Source organism: Halichoerus grypus, chromosome 5 (genome assembly GCF_964656455.1).
Source record: "Halichoerus grypus chromosome 5, mHalGry1.hap1.1, whole genome shotgun sequence".
NCBI classification, from domain to species: domain Eukaryota; kingdom Metazoa; phylum Chordata; class Mammalia; order Carnivora; family Phocidae; genus Halichoerus; species Halichoerus grypus.
The window spans coordinates 145,087,219-145,113,254 of record NC_135716.1 but is presented as its reverse complement, the minus strand read 5'-3'; the positions used below and the strand labels follow the sequence as shown (position 1 = coordinate 145,113,254).

Genomic DNA, 26,036 nt, shown 5'->3' with positions numbered 1-26,036 from the left:
TCCCAGCCCAGCCTTTCCCCCGCCCCCCCTCCCCGCCCCTCGCCAGCCCCGCGGTCCCACGGCGCCAGGTCGCCCCCAGCCCCCTCCCTCCTCCCAACCTCTCTCGGTCCCACCCTCCCTAGCTTTGTGCCCGCGGCGCCGAGCCGCTTCCCCCATCAGCCGCGCCGCGGGAGGAGGGAGCCGCCACCGAGAAGCTGCCGCTCGCAGCCCCGGGCAGGGGCACAGGTAGGTGGCGGCCGCGGGCTGGGCCGCTCACGCAGCCCGGGGCTGCGAGTGGGGGCGGGGGCGGGGTGTGAGGGAGGGGCGGAGTGGGGGAGGGGTAGACCGGGAGGGACGGGGTTGGGGTGTGGTTTGGGTGAGAGATGTGAGGATGAGGATAAAGGGTTGTGGGAGATGGGTTTAAGGGTGGGGTCGGGGTGCCGCGTAGGGTATTTGGGGGCAAGGTGGGAGAAGGGAGCTGGGTTAGTTTGGGCGGGCTTGGGGAGGGGCATGCGTGGGAATTGAGGGAGGGATGGAGAATTGCAGTACTGAGGAAGGGGAAAACGGAGTGGGATTTGAGAAGTGTAAGAAGGAAAGGATCTAGGATTGGAATAGAAGGGGTGGGGTCTTGGGGGTAGGGAAGAAAAGTTGGGGCTGTGGGTTGTGAAGTTGGGCATCGTGAGGAGTGAAGGAAGGGGATTTTGAAGGTTATAGAAGACAAGAAAAGGAATGGGGAGATTGGAGTCCTAGGAGAGGGAATTCCAGAGACTGGGAGGAAGGGAAGAATACTTGGTGAAGGACAGAGGAAGAGTGCCTGGGGGTGGAACCGATGGGGGTGGAACCGTGCAGGGAAGGAAGGAGAGGCAGGTGGAGGTGGGATTGCCTGTTTGGGACCAGGAACCTCATTTCAGAAGGGCCTTGGTAGGATTGGAAGGGCCTGAGGTGTGAGAGGTAGGGACAGGGATGCTGGGACTGGATGAAGGGAGGGGAGTTAGGATTTGGAGTGTAGAGATGGGGTTTTATGTTAAAAATTCTTGAGTTGGCAGGTAGAAGAGCGGTAAGAGTGTCAGGATGTAGGAGAAATTGGCATGCTCCTGGAGGGAAGTAGGGAGCTGGGTATGGTGGGGCCTTTGGAGCTTTGGGGGAGGAGAGGGTATGGGTGAGAAGGCAGGTAGGAAAGTGCACTCTGTAGGGAAAAAAATGAGAGGAGTGGAAAATTGAATAATGGTGGTGACACAGAACAACCAAGGTAAGATCGTTAGTTGGTTATTGGTGGTTTGGAACTAGTTTCTGTCCAAGTTTTTGTGTAGAAATTTTCTCAAGAATACTGCGTTTTCAAATAAACCAAGGGTGTCTGAAGCCTTGGGATGGAGGCCATGGCTTGACAGATGTTTTCCTGGTGTGTGGATGTGGGTAATTTCTGCCCTGGCAGAGGGAGGAAGGGAGGCCTCATTGTAGCTCTGTCCTGGCTCTGTTCCCACCAGCTCTTTCCTCAGATGTCCACTGGTTTTTTTATCTCCCCCCTGCCCCCCCCCACCCCCAGCTTAACCCAGTGAATACCAGAAGGATCAAACAGGTGGGTGAGATTAATTTTTAACATCTTTTTTTAATCCTTAAGGCTGACGTCATATTTTTATTCTTGAGAGACAGCATCATGCAGTGGAAAGAGCTTGAGCTTTGGAGTAATACAGCCTTGAGATTGAATTCGGGCTCTGCCACTTAGTAGCTCTGTTCCTTAAGTAAGTTACTTTACTTCTCTGAGCCTTTTTACCTGTTAAATGGCAATCCTGACCTCATAGGATTGTTGAGGGTTACGTGAGATCACTTAATTTTGAGTACCTAGCACAATGCTTAGCAACTGCTGGGTGCTTAATAAATGGTAGCTATCACACCCAGTATCATTATCATCGTCACCATCATTACTATGATTTATTTTTAGGGGATTGTTAGTTTACCTACTAAAGTTAGGTGCTTTCTTTTTCCCTTCAAATTAGAGAGTCATAGATTCGGTTCACAATTTTAATCCTGTGGCCTCTGTCTCTGGTTCCCTCCCTCCAGTCCACTTGATTGGGATGGTCCTGCTTCTTGCTTGGTAAACTGGCTTCTAGATCTAAAAAGTTGTCATATTTAGTTATCAATTATTTTAGTTTGCCTCTTATTGAAAGAGGCTATAGAGAACTGAGTTCTTTATGTAGTAAGGTTACATTTTATTCATTTGATGAAATGGAATGCTTTGTGGTAACTTTGGATCATTTGTGGTGACTGAAAACTAGAACATGCACTGTGTAATATTTTTCTGTGGGGTTGTATGGTTTACAAAACTGCCTCTCTGGAGACAGGCTGGAAGACCATCAGAATGCCCTGTTACTCTCTTGATCTAATATAAAATATAGTTAATGCAGATCTAAACTGGACATTCTTGCAGATACTAATTATTTTAATTTTCGAGTTTGTAGGGGGTTATTGCCATGGTATAGAACAGGCCCTGTCGCTTGAGGGCCCATTTATAATAGACCACCGTGTACAACAGCCAGGCATAAGCAAAACCAAGTATAGAAGCTGTATGTGGAATTCTCTTGCCTTTATGGTTCTTAACCTTGCAAGGTTTAAACATTAATTTAATTCTTAGGTCATTTTATAGTATCTCACAAACTCTCGGGAAGCTTCTTATTGAGAGAATGCAAGATGCACAAATTTAGTAGTAGAAATCAAAGGTTACCAGGATTTCCTGAACCAAGGTTATTAGTTCCTCAAGTACCTTCATTGAAGAGCAGAGGAGCCTTGGGGCTTCTGGACAGATAATGTGGATTTTACTCTTCAGGAAGTACGGGAGTTTTTTTCATCATTTAGAAAGACAACTAGCATTTGATTAGGAATTTAGAAGTAAAAAATAGCCAGAACTGTGCCTTTTTTGAAAGTGATCCATACAAAGAGAAGCTGCCAGGATTTGGGGCAGCCTGGGTTAGCGTCCTTACTCTGGTCCCAGGCTGCTTGTGCCATCTGCTGGATGGAATCAGACTTTTCTGATTTTCACCTGAAGTGGTCATTTATCCATTTGTCCATTTGACTCCAAAGTTTGTGGAACACACTGTTGGGGTGAGGGTTAGGAGTAATATGCATGGGCAGACCCTGTTTCATTGTCAGGGAGCTTATGGTGTGCTGATCCATTATAATATGTTCTCCTCATAGAGTTTGCCTTTCTATTATTACAATCAAGTTATTCCTTTTTAGGGCCATGCCTGGTGACTAATTTCTGATCCACGGGTAGAGTAGGGCTCTGAATGTCCAAATCCAGGGATAAAGACTGAGGGCATCTGCTTTATCTCCTCATCAAGATTAAAGTCTGTGAGGTTGCAGGTGCCAGATGCTGGAAGAAGAGCTTAGAATATGTGAGGCATCTCCTTAGCAGCAGTCCCTGGCAAGAGTATGGGTTATAAGAGCTGGCACCATGACAGGAATTTTTTGTCTGAGTGTTAGGTTTTTTTCCCCTGGTAGTACCAGCAGCAATATCCTCCCATCATTTGCTTTGCTTCTACCACCTGCAGAAGGGTCTGGCAAGTAGGGGAGGAGCCTGCAGCTGTTGTCTAGAAGAGGAGCTGGCTCCTAGCAACAGTATCAGCAGGCCCTGCAGCTCAGGGGCCTCTGAGGTCCCTCAGTCTGTCCCTTTGAGGTCTCACCCTTCCTCTCATTCAGTTCAGCATGTATCTGTTGGGGGCTTACTCAGTACTAGGCACTGTGTTGGGCCTGGGAAAAAGAGATGATTCAAGTCAAATAAGTGCCTTACCTTCAAAGAGCTCACAGCTCTGGGAACATTAGCAAGTTAACATAGCACAGAGTGCTAAGTGCTATATATAGAGGAGAAACTGGTGCTCTGGGAAAACCAGACAGGCATGCACTGGTGCAGGGGTTAGTGAAGATTTCCCAGGAGAGGGATGGTGGTTGAGCTGAGTTTTAATGATGAATAAGGATTAACTAGGTCAGGAAAGCAGAGAAGGATGTTCCAACCAAAGGGAGCAGAATGGGCAAAGACCAGTGGGACAAGAGAGCACAGCCAACTTACTTGGGTCGTATGGCATGGCCGAAGAGTAGGGCGTAAGAAGCTGAGCAGGAAAGGCTGAGGCTGTCAGGCTAGGCAGGGCCCTTCTTTCTGATGTGCTTTTACACACATAATTATCCTCGGGAGAAACAGGGATTGTACTGATGCCCACAAACAGGATCACTGTTTGATCTCCAGAGACTCAGCATTTTTGATCACTGACTTGATTGTTTGCTGACACTTATACATGGCATCAGAGCTATATCCCAGCCCTGCATTGATGAGAAGAAGCTGGGTTAGTTCACTCTAAAAGTGTGAGTCTTTTAAAGATAATGGCAGCAATTTGACATATATAGAATTTTAGTTCTCACTACTCTTTAAATTGTTGTGGAAATGATAATCAAATACTTTCATTTAACATAGCAATTTTTTGTGTAATTTGAGATCTCACAGTTTCTCAGGAAAACATACTTTATCCAATTAATGCTTGAGCACAAAATGTCACCCGTAGGATTGCATAAATGCCCACTGTTTTTGGTGTTTTGCCTTACCTCAAAAGTGACCTAATAGTTGTTTCCAAGGGGTAGAATCGCTTTTTTTTTTTTTTTTTAGCTCTTGTGATGGAGGTCTTTCTTTGTAGATCCAAAAAACCCTGTTGCTCATGGTCTATGCAAGACTTAGCAAATGAGTAGACTTTAGTTCCACAAATACTCACTCAGGGTCTGTTATATGCCAGAACACCATGTTAGGGAGTCTGGATGAATTAAACATGCTCCCTCTCCTCAAGAAACTCAAACTAGTGGAACACAGGCCCAGAAAATAAATCAGTAGCAAAACACTGAGTCAACAAAGATGTCGAAGGTCCAAAGGTAGCAAGGAAGTTATTAGTTTCTGGTCTTCATTCTGTGCGTAGTTACGTTTTTAGAAACAGAAATAGTAAATTCTGTATGTACTGTTTGTAACTTGCAAATCAATAAAAATTTTATGATTTTAATGGCTGCATAACATTCCATGGTATAGATGTATCATAAATGACTTAATAGCACCCCTGTTTTTGGACATTTAGGTTGTTTCCAGTTGTTTTGCAATTATCAACTGTGCTGCCATGACTTTTCCTTGTAGATGACTCTGTGCGCTTCTGTTAACTTCCCCAGGGTGAACTTTAGAAATGAGATTTGAGCTGGCTTTTGAAAGATGAGTAGGAGTGCACCCGATACGAAGAAGAGGGGAAAGTAGGAGACGGCATTCCAGATAGAGGCAGTAGAGGCAACCTGCTGTGTCAGAGTTCACAGGCAGCTGGGAAGCTTTGTTTCCCCAGACCAACCAAAGGGCCTTCCTGGTAGGCTCATAAAGCTCTGGGCACAGCAAGATGAAGTTACATGTTACAAATGGCATGTTAATTGGGTTTGCTTCCTTTGTGCCTTGCTTTTACAGTTGCAACCAAGGCAATGTCTTACTACCTCAACTCAGAAAACCACCTGGACCCAGGACCCATCTATGTGCGAGAAAATGGTCAGCTGCACATGGTCAATCTGGCCTTGGATGGTGTCAGGAGTAGCCTGCAGAAGCCAAGGCCTTTCAGACTATTTCCCAAAGGCTTCTCTGTGGAGCTTTGCATGAACAGGGAAGATGATACTGCACAGAAAGAGAAGACTGATCATTTCATCTTCACATATACCCGGGAGGGGAATCTTCGGTACTCTGCCAAATCTCTCTTCAGCCTCGTCCTGGGCTTTATCTCCGACAATGTTGATCACATTGATTCCCTTATTGGCTTTCCTGAGCAGATTGCTGAAAAGCTATTCTCTGCTGCAGAAGCCAGACAGAAATTCACAGAGCCAGGTGCGGGGCTGAGGGCTTTACAGAAATTCACAGAGGCCTATGGAAGTCTGGTACTTTGCTCCCTGTGTTTGCGAAACAGGTGGGTATTCTGATTAGGATATTGAGTATTTTGGGGGGGTGTATTAATTCTGTCTAGTTCTGGGGCTTAGTGGGCTTGGGGGCTTCCCCCATCAAATAGCACTTCAATTTAAAGCTCCCAAATACAAAGTGGCAGGCCATTTTGAGAAAAATCAATGTCTTTCTCCCTACCTACTCCCCCCACCAGAAAACATAGCTTTATTTTGAAACCATTTTGCCACTGCTTTGATTGCCACCACTCCTCCATTCAGTAAAAAAAAGTACTCTTCTACCAACTTTTCTAGTATGAGAAAATAGAAATGACAAGATATGATCTGCCAAATATCTCTTGGTATGCTCTTGGGGATGTGGAGATTAGTAACCAGAGTTCTGGGCCCTGTTCCAATTTTCAGACCTCTAGATATTGAGCATTAGATAAAAAGCAACTTTAAAAGAGTGATTAAAATTTGAAGTATCCTAAAGTTTGGAAATTTTCAAATAAGGTCTGTTCACTTTAAAAATAAACTGCCAGTTATTTTACCAGCAGAAGATGGGTTTATTCAGGAATAAAAGAGAATTGCAATTTGGGACAATCAAGCTATGGCAAAACCACAGGCAAGTCAGGGGGAACAAAGGAGAGGCATACTTTTTTAAGGAGAAAAGAGGGAAGTTGGGAAGGTTGTTACGAACTTAAAGAACTTAAAGACTGTTGGAGTAAACTAGGAGTTCAAAGTGTGGTGGCTTTTCATTGATGAAGCTATTGCCATGGGGGATGAGGAAAGTGTTTCTTCCTTTGGCTGGGAATGGTAGAGTAGTATCCACGTGAAAAGTCAAGTCCATGTAAGGTCAAGTTGGGCTCTTCCTGTTGGGTCTAGGGTGTGAGAGCTCCCCCTGCTGAAACCTCACAACTTCCGTTTTAGTGAGGCTTCCCCATGACTCATTTTGACAGGTCCCAACACCAAGGTCTGTTTTCTAACAGCAGATGTTTTCTCTTGTGACTTGCCTTTGCTCATATTACTTTTACTGATTTCTTTAAAGTTTTTAGGGGCACCTGGGTGGTTTAGTTGGTTGAGCATCCTGGACTCTTGTCCTCAGCTCAGGTCTTGATCTTGGGGTCATGAGTTCAAGCCCCACTTTGGGATCCACTTAAAAAATAAAATAAATCAAGTTTTTATTCCACCATCATGTAAAATGACTTTTAAAGCATCTACTAATTAAAAAAAAAACAAAAAACTATAGAGGTGCCTGGGTGGCTCAATAGGTTGAGCATCCAGCTCTTGATCTCAGCTCAGGTCTTAATCTCAGGGTTGTGAGATCAAGCCCCATGTTGGGCTCTACTCTGGGCATGGAGCCTACTTAAAAAAAAAAAAAAAAACCTTTAAAAAACCGTGGAAAATTTAAAAATAGAAACTGCCATGGAAAATAATTCAAACACAGAATTTCTCCAGAGGCAGCTACTGTTGACAATTTCTTTTATATCATTCCAGAGTTACCTCGTACACATGCATGCACTTGCGGCTCTCCCCTTTGTTACGCAAGTGGCAGCACGCTGCTTACACTGTTAACGCACCTGGCTTTATGTATTTTAAGAATCATTGGCCATCAATACCTGTAGATTTTAGGAATAACTGTGTAGTATGCCATTAGGTGAACTTTTTTTGTGATCAGAAAATGTGCAAGGTAGCTTACTATTAAGATGTACCATCAATATGACCATTAAAACAAGGCTAAAAAAATAGCATGTAAGAGGAGAAAGTCATATCAGAAAGCATAAGCTAAACTCATATGCTTTAAAAAACAAGAGGGGCACCTGGGTGGCTTAGTCGGTTAAACATCTGCCTTCGGCTCAGGTCATGATCTTCAGGTCCTAGTATTGGCCGTTGGGCTCCGCGCTTAGTGGGGAGTCTGCTTCTCCCTCTCCTTCTGTCCCTCCCCTCACTCATGCTCTCTCTCTCTTCCTCTCTCTCAAATACAATTAAAAAAAAAGTCTTTAAAAAACCAAAAAGAAGCAATCTTTATTTAATTGGCTCATAGAATCAACGGTTTCACCCCAGTCCAAACATTGTACTTTAAAAAGACAAGGCATAAACACATGCAGATAGGAGCATAGCCGTGGACTTAGAAACTGAGCGGGTACCTCTTAAAAGCTCTGTCTCTATGCTGTGGTTAGTCATGGCTGAGCTTGGGGCTGCTTCCAGTAGAAAAAAGAATTACCTTGCCTAAATGAAAAGCCAAGCAATATTTCATTGTAGCACATATATTTAAAATACATTTTACTCCTTCATGCTTTGTTTCAAGTTATTTATGTTCACTGTAGAAAAAATAGAACAATGAAAAGTAGGATTATGATAGATGCCTTGTTTTAAAATTATAAAGGCAGTATATATTTGGGAAATATATAAAGCTGTAATTTTAAGAAATTCATAATCCCACTATTCATGATAATCATTTTCAAATATATATCTTTAGGGGCGCCTGGGTGGCTCAGTCGTTAAGCGTCTGCCTTTGGCTCAGGTCATGATCCCAGGGTCCTCGGATCAAGCCCCACATGAGGCTCCCTGCTCAGCAGGAAGCCTCCTTCTCTCTCTCCCACACTTCCTACTTGTGTTCCCTCTCTCTCTGTCAAATAAATAAAATCTTTTTTATATATATATATGCACACACACACACATCTTTATACATTTGGGAATATACTCCATGTACAACTTGTATTCTGTTTTACCCCCCCATCTACTGTTCTAGCTTAAGTATTTCTCATGATAGTGAAAATGCTTTTTATTCATTTGTGATGTCTATATATACCACTCCAGTGGTCAGATTGGAACTGAATAGCACACTTTGATTCACGTTTGACAAGCACATAAATTAGTAGCAATTCTAGAAAGCAGCTTAGCTACATGTATCAAGAGCCTTAAAAATATCCATACCATTTGATCCATTAATTCCTTCTATTGGGAATCTATCCTAATTTTTTTTTATTTATTTATTTGTCAGAGAGAGATCACAAGCAGGCAGAGCAGGCAGAGGGAGAAGCAGGCTTTCCGCTGAGCAAGGAGCCCGATGCGGGACTTGATCCCAGGACCCTGGGATCAAGACCCAAGCCGAAGGCTGGTGTTTAACCAACTGAGCCACCCAGGTGTCCCTATTCTAATTTTTAATGTAATACTCAGACATGGAACAAATACTTTCATATAAGGGTGCTCATTATAACACTGTAATAGCGAAAACCTGAAAGCTGAATATCCAACAATAGGAGATGAGTTAAGCCAATTATGGTACATTCATATGGTGAAATATTATATAGCTATTAAGATAATATTGAAAGATCATTTAAAATGCTGTGAAATGTTTATATATAACACATTTAAAAGGATTAAAATTGCATACACTATATGATCCAATTTTTTTAAAAAATTAGGAATTTTTATATGTATTACATATATAGAAAGAAAAGAAACATTTCAAAATGTAATCTAGATAATGGGATTGCGTAATTTGTTTTAATTTTCTTTATAATTTTTCACATTTTCTTAATTTTTTCTACAAGAAATGTGTATTTTATAAAAAAAAATAGAAACATTTTTAATGTGATCTTTTGGCTCATATTTTATTGCAACAATTCTAAACTTTGCTGTCTTGTTCAGATACAAGGTTAAGATTTTCAATTGTGGGGGCGCCTGGCTGGCTCAGTCGGAAGAGCATGGGACTCTTGATCTCAGGGCCATGAGTTTGAGCCCCACATTGGGCGTAAAGATTACTTAAAAATAAAATCTTAAAAAAAAAAAAAGAAAATTTTCAACTGTGATCCCAAACTTCCCTTCTCCTCTTGAATCCCCAGAGGAAAATAGGAAGAGAACAGGAGATTTGGGTTTGCATTTATAATCCAGGGCTGATGCTATAACAGCAAAGGTTTCACCAGCACGAAAGGGTTCAGATCAAAGGGAAAGAGATTGAGAAAATTATTGAAAATAAGATAGTTGGGGAGGTTGGGACACTTACTGTGTTAGGGTAGGTCACAAAGCTGCTTGTCGGAAGGAGAAGCCAGTGTTTTTGCAACTGGGTTCCAGCGCTATAAAAACTATTTCCTTCCTGTGTTGAAAGCCCAGTGATTTTTAATCCAGCTAATGGTACTGGGAGGCAAGTATGTTTTCCTTAAATGCCACCCTGTGTAATGAAGTGATTATAATAACTACCATGAAATGAGGTTCTATCAGATGCCTGTACTTTTGGAATATTGTTTATAGTTTTCTTAGTAATCCTTAAAAGAAGTAATCATTTGCCCCATTTTCAGCTGTAAAAATTGAGGATCAGAGAGGTTAAGTAACTTCACAGTCACACAAGTGATTAGGGTTGCTACAATCCAAACTTAGTTGTATCTGACACTAAAATTTGTGTTCTTTCTGTTGCTTCTCCATTACACTATTCTGAACTCGTTAAGGGACAAATTGGAAGACCAGTGTTGAGCAAGACCCTAGAGCTTTGAAAATGTCCTAGATAAGCATCTAGTAGTGTCTATGGCTTTGCATGTTGGTTTCTCAGCCTTGATTTTTGTAATGTTTGTTAATCACATTATACATTGTTATGTGCTTCGCAGATAACCCTTGTTTCAGAATTACTGAAAATCTTTTGGTTAATTGATCAAAGGATGTGTGTTTTCCTTTCTCTGATTGCCAGTAATCCCCCAAATCCCCATTAACCCACTTCAATTCTGTGATTGGAAGATGGAAAACAGCAGCTTTATTTACAGTGCAATTAAAATGCGTCCGAGGAAATAAGGCTCAATTGTGTACCCAGCTGAGCTCTGTCACCAGGCAGCTTAGAGAGGGTATCAATGCCCCAGGCCATCTGTACCTAGTAGTCAGGCCAGCAATCAGCTTCAGTACATCTTACTTTGGCGATAGGAAGAAAAGAGATCTAACTTCTGTCTTGCCCTCATATTATTCCATCTTGTTTTTGGTAATTATGACCCTACTGACAAAGAGAGAACTGAACACTTTTAAGTGTAACTCCACAGATCCTGGCATACCATTTTGCTGTAGAAACTTCTAGACACCTGTGAGGAAAGTGGATGAGAAAGGCATGCTCTTGCCACAAGTCAGTTTTCCTGTTCTCTTAGGATCCTCTCTCTATTTCCTGTCACACCTAATCACTTTTCATTTTTTTCTCACTGACATCATCTGAAATAGATGAACAACTAGAAAGCAGGGTGGAGGCCCTACCCTGGGCTGTGGAATGCCCTTTTGATCTCCTTTTCCTCTCCAGAGGCCTCCCTGATGCTTCCTGATAACAGTTTGGCAAGGTGCTCCAGTGTAATTAAATTGTTTGTGCTCACAGGTTTGTCTTAACCATCTAGACGAGACGGAGTCCTTGTAGTCTGTCATACTGCACGTACTTTCAGAGTAAAGTTAACAGGCACAGTGGAGTGGGCAGCTACTGAAACCTGTGTTTGAATAGAAATGATAAAACGTGATCTGCCAAATAGCTCTTGGTATATTCTTGGGGACGTGCAGAGATTAGAGCCTAGAGTTCCAGGCTCTGTTCCAGTTTTCAAACCAGTAGAGCGTAAGATAAAACGGAACTTCAAGGGGCGCCTGGGTGGCTCAGTCGGTTAAGCATCTGCCTTTGGCTCAGGTCCTGATCCTGGAGTCCTAGGATCGAGCCTTGCATCAGCCCTGCAAACTTGAGTCTGACCAGCTTCCTGGGGCCTGCCTCAGACGGCGACACCTACACTCAGCGGGAAGTCTGCTTCTCCCTCTCTCTCTTTCTCCCCTCCTCCTGCTCTCTCTCTCTCGCTCACAAATAAAATCTTTAAAAAAAAAAAAAAAACTTCAAAAGAATGATTAAATTTTGAGAATCCTAAAGTTTGGAAATTCTCCCATAATGTCCCATCACCAAGGTTTGTCTTCTGACAAAGCAGGTGTTTTCTCTTGTGTCTTGCTTTTGCGTGTATATTTTTATTTAAAAGTTTTTACTCCACCATCATGTAAAAAGACTCAAGGCATTCACTAATTAAAAAATTCAACCTATGCCCACATAGAAATTGGTGAAGTCTGCTTATTACATAGTTCCTTGTCCTGATGGAATGTTGACTATATCACAAAGCCACAAATGATAATGTTTTAAAAGAAGGAAAAGAAAAGCTATTGATTACTCTCCATGCCCCACAGATATCTGGTGATTTCAGAAAAACTTGAGGAAATTAAGTCTTTCCGGGAGCTGACCTGCCTGGATCTTTCCTGTTGCAAGCTTGGAGATGAGCATGAACTTCTAGAACATCTCACCAATGAGGCCCTTTCTAGGTATTGACCTGCCACCACTTGTAGATGAATTGTTGTGTTTTGTTTTTAAAGGATGATCCGGTGGGATCATCTTGAAGAGTGCTGATTACTTTCCAATCCTGTGTTTATTTGCTAATTTTTTTTATTTCCTAAAACATTTTCAGTCTCCTTTACTGGGCACAAGCAACATAGATTGAACAGTTCTTAGGAAAGTAAGTCAGTTGGTTCATTTTCTAAATAACCTTTATTTCAACATGTAATACATGAAACTACCTGGGGTAAAAATGATTTTGCCCTTAGTTTGTCCAGTCCTAGTTTATTCTAACAAGAAATACTTAATATAGTTGTCTATAATCGTTCTTTTCTATTTTAACTATCAATGAACTATAAATTATTTAAAAAGTAAACTATTAAAGACCACCTAATTCTTTTCAAGAACCATAATTTAAAGAAATCGCCCAGTTTATACCATTCACAAATAGTCCAGCTGATCTCCAGTTGCTCAGTCTGGCCAGCAGACAGGAGGCCAGACAGATTCCTTTGTGGTTTCATAAACAGCCAGAAGCATAACAGCATGACAAACTTGAGTCTGACCAGCTTCCTGGGGCCTGCCTCAGACGGCGACACCTACACTCTGCCCCATACAAAGGTATTTTTGTGTGAGGTTTAGTAAAGTTTCAGATGTCTTGTGTGTGGGATCATGGAGCAGATTAATACACTAATTTCAGGTTAGCTGGATGGATTGGATTATGGGTATACCTAAAAACCTATCTGAAAATCTAGATTTATAAAGCTAGTTAAATTTAGAGGATTGTTTGCAAAAAGAATTCTCATAGGAGTTCTTTAGTAGACTTTCCTGACATATTTAGAGTGTTTTTGGTTTTCACATAGGATTTGTCATGAATGCAGCTTTTGTGTTAAGCAAGGTATATTTATCCCCTTAATGAAGTCCCTGTTTACCTCATTTGACCGTATACCCTTAGTGCCCTCTGCCATCTGAGATTAGTACCACATGACACTTTGATCCCTAAGTTAACCCTCAGTCAGTAAATAGCACCAAAAGGTTTATAACTCTGTTAAATGCATTGGGTGTGAAATAACAGGATGTAGAAGATATTTTGTATTTTTAGATGAAATTTATGAAAGCCTGTTCTTGTACGTAGGCTTTCTCAGATTCTACGTGATTTACTTATGGACTTTGTTTCCCTAGTGTAACTCAGCTCCACCTGAAAGATAACTGTCTGTCTGATGCCGGCGTGCGGAAAATGACAGCACCAGTTCGAGTGATGAAAAGAGGCCTTGAAAATCTAACATTATTAGACTTATCTTGTAAGTTTCATTCTAAATTATAGTTCTTAACGTTGGAAGAATGGCTTTAGAAATCACCTAGTTCTTCCCCTTCCCCGTCATTTTAGAGGTGATAAGATTAAGGGCGGTGACTTTCCTAGGTGCCACAGCCAGTTAGTGGCAGAGGAGGAGTAAAGCCAGAGGCACTTGACTCCTGATCACATACCTTTCCTTGTATGCTGCCACCTCTTTAGGGTAGGAAAAGCCTTGCCACATTCATCTGGGCCACTCACGGTGTGCAGACAGGGCGGCTTTTCATCATATTCATGGCATACATAAGGGACATTGGGCTCGCCTTTACTTGCTTTGAGTTGCTGATACAGAGTGTCAGCTAAGTCTTTTAATCAATACTTGCTTGATGAAAATCTGGATGAATTCACAGTGTGATAACAGGATTAATCAGATGTTGACTTCAGTGCTAGAAAGTTGATAGAGATCATTTAGCACCCATTCAATATATGGCAGGATGGTATGGTGTCAAAAGAATGAAAGGAACAGGGGTTTAAGGTCAGAGGACATTCCTTGGTCTGCTACTTTTTTTTAACAGCTGTGTACCCTTGAGCAAGTTATTTAACCTCTTTGAGCCTCGACTTCTGTAAAATGAAGACAGTAGTCAATGTCCAACCTCCCTCCCAGGAAAGTGTTTTTATTCAGCAAGTATTTTTTGAGCATCTAGAATGTGCCAGGTGCATTTTACTCATGGCTTTGAGGACTCAATGCTAAATGTAGTACTCTCTGATTTGAGAAGGTAATATGTATGAAAGATTTCTGAAAACAGTACAAGTTAGTAAGAGTAGTAATAGTCTCTGTCTAAATACCTTTGAAAATCTTTTTAAAATATTTTTACTTTGGAGGTGGAATAGCCATGGGCAGAGTCCAGTAAACTATTTTAATACATGTTTATGTATGCTGTTTTCATAAGGCTCCAAATTAAACTCTTCGGGATAACTTCCTGGTTTATTTTTCTGCTAATCCCCACCTCCTAGAAAGTTAGAGCTTTATATAAAGATCTTAAGGGTCATCTAGTGTCGCTGTTCCATATTACAGACAGGATGAAGATAAGATTCTTATATTAGTTTTCTCTGAAAAGTTTGCTCACTTAATACTTTATATTTTATCATTGTTTGGCCTTTTTTCTGAGCTTATTGTTGGAGTTTAGTAGTAGCTCTACTGTATACTGTTATACAGCCTATGTTTTTGACATCTAGGTAACCCTGAGATCACAGATGCAGGAATTGGATACCTCTTCTCTTTTAGAAAACTAAACTGCTTAGATATTTCTGGGACAGGGCTCAAGGTAAGACATTTGCTCCCTTCTCTTATTTCTCCAGACTCAAAATTAGATATTTTTTGCTCCTGCTAATTGGTGTTTAGAAAGGACTGGTATTTGTGATGGTGTTTATTTCCTACTGAAAGCAAGCAAGAATTGACTAGATGTGTGTGCATTCTTGTTCTTTCCCTCATAGGACATCAAAGCCGTCAAACACAAGCTCCAGACCCACATAGGCCTTGTCCACTCCAAAGTGCCTTTGAAGGAATTTGATCACAGTAACTGTAAGACAGAGGGCTGGGCTGACCAGGTACTGCAGATTTTTCTCTCTCACAGTGCATTTGGCTTTTCACTTTAAATCACCAACTGCCGTAGTCAACACTTTGAACAAACCTTAATCTTCCGGGTAGTCTGGCTGAATTACCATCTTCACGTCAAATCGGAGACACTGATGGCCCATACCTAACCCAGCTACTTAAGACAAGGTGTCAGATGCCAGTCCTTAGATCTCATACTCTGATCACTAGTTTGTGCCTCATCCTTATTCGCCCTAGGAGAAAGTGCCATCTTATAAACAACTCAGAAAATAAGCAAATTCTGGCTTGCTATGCAAAAAAGCAGTATGTCCAACTGCAGAAGGACACATTCTCTTAGCAGCGTGTGGATGCTGGAAAGAGAATAAGTCACACTGATAAGGGTCCAAATCTGACTCTTCCCCTTAGTTTGGGCAAATTTCTTACCTCTTAGAGCTTTAGTGAAGAAATGTCTTTCTTGTCCTCTCACTGAGTAAACCCTCCCATTTTCAGCTTCTTGGCTGACTTTCCTTTGATTATCCCTTTTCTTCTTGGTGGTCTTCCTCAACTTAGTATAGACCTAAGTAGGAAGTCAGAAGGTAACCAAGTAGTAGGGCACCAGTAGATGGCAGCTTGTCTGTGGCTGGTGCCTTTCTTCTTCAGACACTTTAATGTTTCTAGAAGACCCACCAAACTGTTTCATTCTGGGTTCCTCCTTGGTTCCACTGTACTGTATGCTGGTGGACCTATCCAAGTGTGTAATTGTAGCATCACCTCCCTATAAGTAATCAAGAAGGGGTGAGTCAGTATTTCAGGAGCACTTTGATGTTTGTCCACAAAATGCATGCTGAAATCGTTACAACAGTTTATAGCGTTGGATGAATCCTACATATATGCAGTGGACTTGGGGCAGGTGTGGGATGGTCATACAAAGGCTTGATGAAGTTTGGTAGCAGGTGACATGGTGGAATGAGCATAGGCTATGGAGTTAAGGAGACATGGGTTTGGGATCCTGGCTGGACAACGCAATAGTTATATGACTTAAGGCAACTTTGAGTTGCTGTTTCTTCACCTATAAAATGCAGAAACCAGGACCTCTCTTACAGAGCTTAGTAAGGATGAAGTAAAATACCTAGCAACCTGGCCTGAAAGTACAGGTGTACCATGGAGATATTGTGGGTCTGGTTCCAGACCACCTCAATGAAGCGAATATTGTAATAAAGCAAATATTGCGGGGCACCTTGGTGGCTCAGTCCGTTAAGTGACCGACCCTTGATTTTGGCTCAGGTCATGATCTCAGGGTCGTGGGATTGAGCCTCACATTGGGCTCTGTGCTCAGTGGGGAGTCAATGCTTGAGATTCTTTCTCTCCCTCTGCCCCTCCCCACCACGCCCTCTCTCTCTCTTTCTCTCTCAGATAAATAAATAAATCTTTTAAAAAAATACAAATACTGCAATAAAAGCAAGTCAAACTAATTTTTTGGTTTCCCAGTGCATATAAAATTTTTGTGTATACTGTAGTCCGTTAGGTGTATAATAGCATTATGTCTAAAAAAATAATGTACTCACGTTAATTAAAAATATTTTATTGCTAAAAATGTTAGCCATCACCTGAGCTTTCAGTGAGTTATCACTAATGACCGTAACACATACAATAATAATGAAAAAATTTGAAATGTTATGAGCATTACCAAAATGTGACACAGAGGCATGCAGTGAGCAACTGCTGTTGAAAAAATGTTGCCCATAGACTTGCTTTACACAGGGTCGCCACAGACCTTCCTTTCGTAAAAAAACCACAGTACCTGCTAAGCATAATAAAGCCAAGCTCCAAGGTGTGCCTGTAAGTTGATGGGGCTCCTTCATACGTGCAGCTTCATACCATACACCCTGCGCAGGCCCCTAGAGCGTGGCTGCAGCATTTTCCCCATCTCTTGCTGATCCCCTATTGAAATGTTTCGGGCTGACTCCAGTCTCCTCCTGCCCGCACTCTGCAGGTGACACAGGAAAATGAGGCCAACTACCGGGAGTCCCCTTACTTCCCTATCTCTGTCTCAGAATGTCTCCATTTATTCAGCCATCTCCTACTTCCCCCTATCCGAAGGGTCAGGTGTGCCACTTTATTCCGGGGATGAGCACTTGAGCGTTTGTTTTTCGGTTACGGTCTCTCAGATCTCCGGCTCTCTCTGGGATATTTAGCTCATAATGATTTCCCTCCACTGCCCCACCCTTCAGTCTTCAGTCTCACACTTTGTTGGCTGTTTGCTTTCTGTGTATAAACATGACTTACTCTTTTTCTAACAGTTCTTTGTCCCCCCGTGCAGCTATGAAGTGGTTTCTAGGATCTTGCCCACCTCCTCACTGCCCACTCAGTTCTTAATCCCTTGTAATCTAGGTCTGGCCTCCATGGCTCTACAGCGGGTGTTTTCTTGAAGGTGGTGTATGATCTCATTCTCCATCTTCCTGGGCTTTTCTGCATTGCTGGTATGAACACGCCTGCCCTACGCTTTCCCCTCCTGGCCTTTTTCCTTATTCCCCTCTCACTTCTCCCTCCAGCTCCTGCTGATTCCTCACTTCCTCCTCTCCTCTTCTGTCTTCTCTCTCCTGGTGATCTTCACTGTTCTTAGAGCCTTAACTGTCCCTGCGGGAAAGATTTTACCTTCTCTGACACATCAGACCCATTCCTAAGTACTGTCCATAAATCTGTACCGGGCGCCAAGATTCAGTGTGGCCAGAACCAAGCTTATTTTCTTCTTCCCTCTCCCCAAGCAGCTCTTCCTATTGACATTCTTATTTCTGTTAGTGGAAGGACTGTTTTCCGTATTGCCCACTGAGTCACCAGGTTTGGTTTATGCTGGCATTCTCTTAGATCTGACCCGTTCCCATGGTCAGGGAGGTATCATAGGAGGGGTGACACCTGGTATTTACTGGGTGCTTTCTGTGGCCAGACACTGCTAACCCCCTCATTTAATCCTCACAGCAGCCTGGGGAGGCTGTGTACTATTATTACTACTGTTTTACAGATGAAAATATTGAGCCTAAAAAATTAAATCACTTGCCAAGGATACCCTGGCTAGTAGGTGGTGGCGCTAAGTCTGGTGTATTTTTACATTCTGTGTTGTCCCGTCTCTGTGTCCTGAAGTGTTTTCCTTGACTTTCTTTCGATCATTTTATTGTATACTATAATGAGAAATATTAAGTTAAAAGTTCTTATTACTTGTGGTATATGTGAAATAATCACTTTCTTTTTTACATATGTTTATACTCAGCCAAATTTCCAAAAGAATTTGTAGTAGCTTACAATAAAAATACATTTGTAACAGTTTTAAAAAATGGAAACTGATCATGAAATGTCTTGAGAACATGGAAACATGGGCATTTTACACACATACAAGAGTTGAATTATATTTGGTATATTTTAAGGCATGAAAGTGAGTCTAAGAATGTGTGAAAAGTATTATGACTAAGGTTTTACATTTTATTATTTAAGGATATATACTTTTTTCTAGCTTGCAATAGAGATGAAAATAGACAGGGAATCAGCTTTATAGATTTTTCCCGAGTCATGTAAATACATATATCCAATGTGTTTGTATTCTGATCAATTCCTGCATTAAAACAGAAAATCCAGGCTTGACTTGGTTACTCTTACCACCACCTGTCATCTGAAGTAAGGTTACCGTAAGGATTTGTGTTTATGGAAAGGCAGCTAAGGGAATAAGGAAAGCTTGCGGTTAAAAGCTTAAGATTTTGTTCAGATTCAGATCTTTCCAAATACATTTTAGATTGTTCTGCAGTGGGAACGTGTGACTTCAGAAGCTGTGAAGCCACGAGAAACCGGGGAGCCTCGAACAGCAGCTCAGCACTTCTGTGAGAAATTCCCTTTTCTTTGGAATTTTTGCTATTAGGTTATTTGCACCCTGAAAGCAGTCAGCCCATTTTCACCCAGTGGGAAAAGTAATTATGATAGTATTGACTTAAATAGATCATCAAGACTTGTATTCTCTCAACATGTGACAGTGTAAGTTCACACTTGGCTTTGAGCGCCAGGAAAATAGTTAAATGTATGTATCTCCCATCTTGTCCCAAAAAAGATTTGTAGTGGCACAAAAGTAGAGTACAGAACATTAAAAAAGGAATTAAGTCTATCCAAAAGATTTCTGTCTCAGGTGTCCATCAAAAGATGAATGGATAGTGGCGCCTGGCTGGCTCAGTCAGCAGAGCATGCAATTCTTGATCTCGGAGTTGTGAGTTTGAGTCCCAGGTTGGGTGTAGAAATTAGATAAAAATAAAATCTTTAAAAAAATAAAAAAGAAAAAATATGGATGGATGAACAACATGTAGTATTTCCATACAATGGAGTATTCAGCCTTAAGAAGGAAGGAAATTTTGGGGTGCCTGGGTAGCTCAGTTGGTTGAGCCTCTGCCTTCAGCTCAGGTCATGATCCCAGGGTCCTGGGATCGAGTCCCGCATCGGGCTCCTTGCTCAGCAGGAAGCCTGCTTCTCCCTCACCCTCTGCCTGCAGCTCCCCCTGCTTGTGCGTGCTCTCTCTCTGTCAAATAAATAAAATCTTAAAAAAGAGAGAGAAGGAAGTTTTGACATAGTGTTATAACGTGGATGAAATTTGAAGAAATGACGCTAAGTGAAATAAGCCAGTCAAAAAGAAACATGTTTTGTGATTCTTCTTCTAAGAGGTTCCTAAAATAGTCAAGTTTATAGAGACAGAAAATAGAGTGGTGGGTATCAGGGACTGGGGGGAGGGGAAAGGGAGTTACCATTTAACAGGTACAGTGTTTCCATTTTGCATGAAGTGAAAGTTCTGGAGAAAGGTGGTGGTGATGTTTGCACAACAGTGTGAACGTACTCAGTGCCACAGAGCTATACGCTTAAAAATGATTAAAGTGGTAAATTTATGTATATTTTACATAATTTTTTAAAGGAGGTAAGCAATAAAATCAAAATGAAGGAAAAATAAAGGTAGCAAAATAAGAATACAGGGCATACCAAAAACTATAGAATAAAGTGGTATCATTTGCTAGGGTTGTGCCCCAAATGTAGCTCTTGTTTAAAAGACAAAGTCCAGATTTTGAATAATATAGGTAACATTTTCTGAGCTTTTATTATGTGCCAAACATTGTGCTGAGCACTTTATATGTTACCTCATTTATCTTCACATCACACTTATGAAATCGGTTTTATATCCTTATAAAGATGAGAAAACTGAATGTCAGAGAGTTTCTTGCCCAAGGCCACTTATCCAGGAAATGGCAGATCTGGGATTTGAATCCAAATCTGGCACGCTCCCATGTGAGTACATGCCTTCAGCCCACGCCAGTGCATATGCCACCGTTACTCGATAGGGCATCCAGAAGAGAATAAAATGAATCCCAGCCTCTCCCTGTTCGGGCCTTTGCCGTCTCCCTCGGATCATCTTAGGACTCGGGCAGGCATTAACACCCCAGCGTGGTTGACTCATTGCCCCTCCTTTCTGTCACTCTTGCAGATGGCAAGCGGACTCGAGCTGAAGCCCCCGTGAAGTGTCCCCTGGCAGACACCCACGGGAACTCTTCTGAGAAGCTCCAGTTCTATAAAGAGAAAGCTCCAGACTGCCATGGGCCATTGTTAAAGCGCGAAGCCGTCTCAAGCCAGGAGTCAAAGAAGAGCAAGAAGAGAGCTTTTGAAGAGCCAGAGAAGGAACAGAGCAACTCTTCGCAGTCTTCAAAGCAGAAATATGTGTGTCTTGCTGTGGAAGACTGGGACTTGTTAAATTCCTACTGATTGGTAGATAGGAGTTGACCTCTTTCCCCCTGACTCTCATGTATGAGGAAAGGGGGCTGATGGTGTTTTCCTTTTTGTTTGACTTTACCTATGGCATTAGCATAGCAAGCGGATATTTCTACTTTTGTGGTGGGGGAGGGGAATGCTATGGAAGTATGTAATAATTTCTAATGTATATTTTCAATACATAGTAATTTTTTCAAATAAACGTTTTTGCTGTCCTTAAGTTCTGCTTGTGAAATGTAGAATGGAGCCACAGAAAATAACAGTTTGGTTTGGGGTAGAAAGCCATGTGAATTAACAAGGCAGCTTAGCATGATTTGTTACTACAAGGTGGCCCAGCCAAGAAGGTAGGTTGTGTGTGTGTGTGTGTGTGTGTGTGTGTGTGTGTGTGTGTACCGTTATTGACTACCTCCTGTGTGCCACACCCTGTCCATACAACACAATGGAAGATAGGTATTAGCTCCACTTTAGAGTAAGAAAACTCAGCCTCAAGGGGCACCTGGGTGGCTCAGTTCGTTAAGTATCCGACTCTTGATTTCCGCTCAGGTCATGATCTCAGGGTCCTGGGATCAAGCCCTGCGTAGGGCTCTGCACTCCACACTCAGCGGGGAGACTGCTTGAGGATTCTCTCTCCCTCTCCCTCTGCCCCTCCCTCCACTTGCATTCTCTCTCTCTCTCTCAAATAAATAAATCTTAAAAAAAAAAAGAAAAAAAGAAAACCCAACATCATGTTAGGGGAGTTGATTAAGGTCACAGAGCTCATAAGTGACAGAACCAGAATTTATACTCTTCTATCCTAAAGCCCACTCTCACATTGCCTTTTTTTTTTTTTTAATGTATTATTTGTTTCAGGGGTATAGGTGTGTGATTCATCAGTCTTATACAATTCATAGCACTCACCATTAGCACGTACCCTCCCCAACGTCCATCACCCAGCCACCCCATCCCTCCCACCCTCCTCCACTCCAGCAACCCTCAGTTTGTTTCCTGAGATTGAGTCTCTTATGGTTTGTCTACCTCTCTGGTTTTATCTTGTTTCATTTTTCCCTCCCTTCCCCATGAAGTGGATGGAACTAGAGGGTATAATGCTAAGTGAAGTAAGTCAATCAGAGAAAGACAATTATGATCTCACTGATACGAGGAATTTGAGAAACAAGACAGAGGATCATACATTACCTTCTTAAATAATAGCTACTGTTTATTAAAATCCCAACTATTAAGTCTATGAAGTAAACCACCAAGAATCTTCACATAGTCCTGCAAAGTCAGGATTATCACCTCTATTTGACAGAAGAGGAACCTGAGACCAATAACTTGCCTGAGACCAGTGCTTAAGCTTTATCCTGCATGCAAATTACCTGCGGATCATGTTAAAATGCAGATTCTGGTGAGTAGATCTGGAGTAGGGCCTGAGATTCAACATTTCTAACAAGTTTCCAAAAGATACTAGTGCTTCTAATTTGTGGACCACTTAGAATAGCGAGGCTCAAGACTTTCCCTGTCCAATACGGTAGCCCCTAGTGACATGTGGCCGTTGAGCACTTGAAATGGGGCTAGTCCCAAATTGAGATGTGCTGTAAAATACACACTGGATATCATATCAAAGCACAAAAAAGTATGAATGAAAAAAATCTCCCATTTTTAAGTATTGATTGCATGTTAAAATGGTAATTTGGGGGTTAAAATATTCATTTCACCTGTTTTTGTGTCTAATATGACTACTACAAAGTTTACATGTCTTACATTTATGATTTGCATTATATTTCTACTGGGCAGTGCTGCTGTAGACCATATTCCATCCTTCCGGTGAGCTTAAAGCAGGACTTAACTGGCAAGTAAAAGGAAGGGAGCGAATGCCTCGAGGAATTAATACATTGGCATGACATACCTCAGTGTGACAGGTGTGACATTTGGAAATGCTTTGCAGTTCAACCAGGATTTTAATAAAAGGCGGATCTTGGGTCTGATACATGTTTTGTTTGCTAGGCAAGCTATGTCTGGAAAAGCCTATTGCCCCAGATCATATGAGAAGTTCTGATTCTTCCCACACTTAAGATCAAGCAGAAGACGAATGGGTGTTGAGGTCGGGATAAACCCAAGAGAGTGTATAATGGAAGCCTAGAGTGGGAATGTTTAGACAGGAAGGGGGTAGTGCACTATGACAATGCTCTGAGAGGTAAGGTTGGATGAGAACAGATAATTCGGCAAGCTGAAGGTTGTTTGTGCCCTCGATTGGGTTGAAGGGAGAGGTCAATGTTAAAAAGCCAAATGGAATAGATTAAAGAGAATGGGAGGTGAGGAAGTAGAGATAAGAACCACACAGAAATTCAAGAAGTTGTACTCCGTAAAGGAGTCTAAGTTCCACATTTTGATGGTAACTGGGGTCTTGGGGTCAAAGAAGTGTTTTCTTTCATCATTTTTGATTCAAGCATGTTTAAAAGAGAGAATAGAACAAACTCCCATGTACCCATTATCCACTGTGGTAGGCTGAATGATGCCCCCAAAGATGTCCAGATCATAACCCCTAGAACCTGCGAATATGTAACAGGGACTTTGCAGGTGTGATTAAATTAAGGATCCTGAGATAGGGAGATGATTCTGGAGCATCTGAGTGGGCCCCATGTAATCACAAGGGTCCTTCTAAAAGGGAGGCAGGAGGTTCATGGAAGCAAGAGGTTGGAGGGATACAGGGAAGGGACCATGAGCAAAGGAATACAGGTGGCCTCTGGACACTGAAACAGGCAGGGAGACTGAGTCTCCCCTGAAGCCTCAGGCAGAGGGAAAATACAGAATGAGAAAGCATGAGAAGTGTTAAAGAAAGGGCAAGCGATTAGCTTTCACAGCCCTGTAAGTGCTTGGGACATCAGTCTTGCAGAGTTAGCTTGCAGGTTTTTTTCCTGGTCTTGAGATTCTCCTCACTGCCTTTTTAAGTGTTCAACTTAGCTTTGACCTTCTGGAATCCTGTAAGTGAACAAAGGTAATACCAAGTCAAAATAAATAGAACGTGTTACCAAAAGGCCTTGCTTGCTTTCTAGTCCTTCCCCTGAAGGTCTTTCTGTACCTTTGGTCTGGGAATAACACAAAGGCTTAGCTTTGGAATAGGTTTTGTAAGAGAATATTCTGGCAACATTAAATGCTACATGGCTTCTGGCAAATAAAGAGCCGTGACCAGCTTTTCTGGCCACCTTTAACAAGCATCTTTCATCATCTTTACTTTTTGAAATTTATCTTAAATCCCAAGTTAGTAGTATTTGATACACCAGGTGTTGAGCTCTGGCTATCCCCATACTCTCTCGGTTGGAGAAGAATAATTACATTCTGGAATTCCTAGACTGTCCTCACCACGCTAATTTTGACATCCAGCCATCATGGTCTTACTCTGAGTTTCCATAGCGAAATTTTGTCCTCTGCTCCTGCTTCAGCCTCTCATTCCTGGCAACCTCCTCTCTTTCAATTGTCAAAGATGGTTCTTGGGGCAGGGAAGAATCAGCTCTAGACTAGGAGTCAGAAAACCCGGCTCTAGTCAAATCTCTTCCTCTCTCTGGGCCTTGATTTCCTCATCTGTAAAAAGAATGCAGTAACTAATTTGCTTACTAGGGTTATTCTAGGGATTAAATGATATAATGTGAGTGAAAGTGCTTTAAACTATAAAGCCTAATCCAGATGTTATCTAATTATCATGATTTCTAGACTCCTAGGACATTATTACAGCTCTTTATTTTACAGATGGGGAAGTGAAGCTCAGAGGGAAGAAGTTTATTCATTATGGTGGTTAATTTTATGTGTCACGCTGGCTAGGCTATGATCCTCTCAAAAGCCAGTCTAGGTGTTGTTGTGAAAGTATTTTATAAATGTGAGTAATAGTTAAACCAGTGGGTTTTAAATAAAAGAGATTACTCTCCATAATGTGGATGAGCTTCATCGAATCAGTTGTAGGCCTAAGAGAAAAGACTGAGATACCTAGAATAAACCTCTCTGCCCCTTCTCTCTCTGTACGTGTGTACACACACACACACACACACACACCTCCTGTTTGTTTTTTTCCTCTCTGTAGACCACTTACTAATACATCCATCCTTCACTCATGTGGCAACAATTACTGGGCACCTACTGTGAGCTCTGTTAGGCAGAACAGATGAAGCAGGGTCCCTGCCCTCAAGTAGGAGACAGACCAGTGACTTCCCAAGTACAGCTTTGTGTGATCAGTACCGTGATTTGGGGATGCTCTGGGAGCTTTGGGACCAACGTGAAGGAATACTAAAATGGGTAACCAAGAACTGGGAGGCCTGAGATGTTTCCTAAAAGATGATGAGACTTGAGTGACTTTTGAAGGATGAATGTGAGTTAGCAAATGAAAGAGAGGGGCCGGGCATTTCCAGCTCTGTGGAGTGTGGGAAAGAGTGGCAACATTTGCCCAGATGAGGCTTTCCGGAGCTCTGGGGTTGGAGCCAGTGGGAGCTGGAGAGAGCTGAGAGATGAAGGTGGAGCCGTCAGCCAGGACCACTCTAGGGGAAGGCCTTTGTCATGAAAAATCACAGGGAGCCACGCAGGGGAGGAAAGCAGGGATGACAGAAACCCATGGCTTAGAAAGGCACCTCAGGCTTCTCCGTGGAAGCTACCCAGGATGAGGACTCCAGCGAGGAGCCAAGGGAGGCCTGAGGGAAGGCACAGAGATGCAGCAGAGGGACCGGCCGTGAGATGTCTTCATTCACTCCCAAGGTATGCATTTGTTGAGCATCTATACGCACCAGGCATCTGCTCGGTGATGGTGACCCATGACAAACAACACAGACACTACAGCTGTGGAGTTTGGCAGGGGACCTGGAAGGATTTGGTGTTGATCTCCTGGAGAGGGAGTGGTCAAAGACAACATCAAGTTCTCTAGACTGAGGTCAGTAACCACCCAGAGGGGGAGTCCTGGAGAAGGAACAAGTTTGGGGGCCAGATAAGTTCAGTTTGGGGCTTGTCAAGTTTGAGGTGGGACAACCAGATGAAACTGTCCAGGAGATCACTGATCCGTGAGTCTGAGGGGCCAGAGAGTTATGGGCCTGGGAGAGAGACTGGGAAGAAGCCAGGGGTGGGAATGAGATCAGGCAGGAAGAACAGGCTTCAGGCGAAGAACCTGGAACTGTATGCAAAATGTTCTGTGTTTG

At 42.3% G+C, this 26,036-nt stretch overlaps 1 protein-coding gene across 4 annotated transcripts; it reads left to right on the top strand.

Moving 5' to 3' along the window:
- Positions 1-26: 26 nt before the first annotated feature.
- Positions 27-21,106, top strand: LRRC42 (leucine rich repeat containing 42). 4 transcript variants are annotated; one of them, XM_078073114.1, is made up of 9 exons: positions 27-225; positions 1,598-1,718; positions 5,450-5,936; positions 12,082-12,213; positions 13,403-13,521; positions 14,748-14,836; positions 15,006-15,119; positions 18,887-18,971; positions 20,606-21,106. In XM_078073114.1, exons 3-9 carry the CDS (start codon positions 5,464-5,466, stop codon positions 20,878-20,880), a joined length of 1,287 nt encoding a protein of 428 aa, XP_077929240.1. In that variant the 5' UTR covers positions 27-225; positions 1,598-1,718; positions 5,450-5,463; the 3' UTR covers positions 20,881-21,106. The 4 variants fall into 4 exon arrangements, with proteins under 4 accessions (XP_077929240.1, XP_077929239.1, XP_035963359.1 ...); XM_078073113.1 differs by lacking the exon at positions 1,598-1,718; XM_036107466.2 differs by lacking the exons at positions 27-225; positions 1,598-1,718 and adding an exon at positions 648-1,228 and having other exon boundaries at positions 18,899-18,971.
- The last annotated feature ends 4,930 nt before the right edge of the window (positions 21,107-26,036 follow it).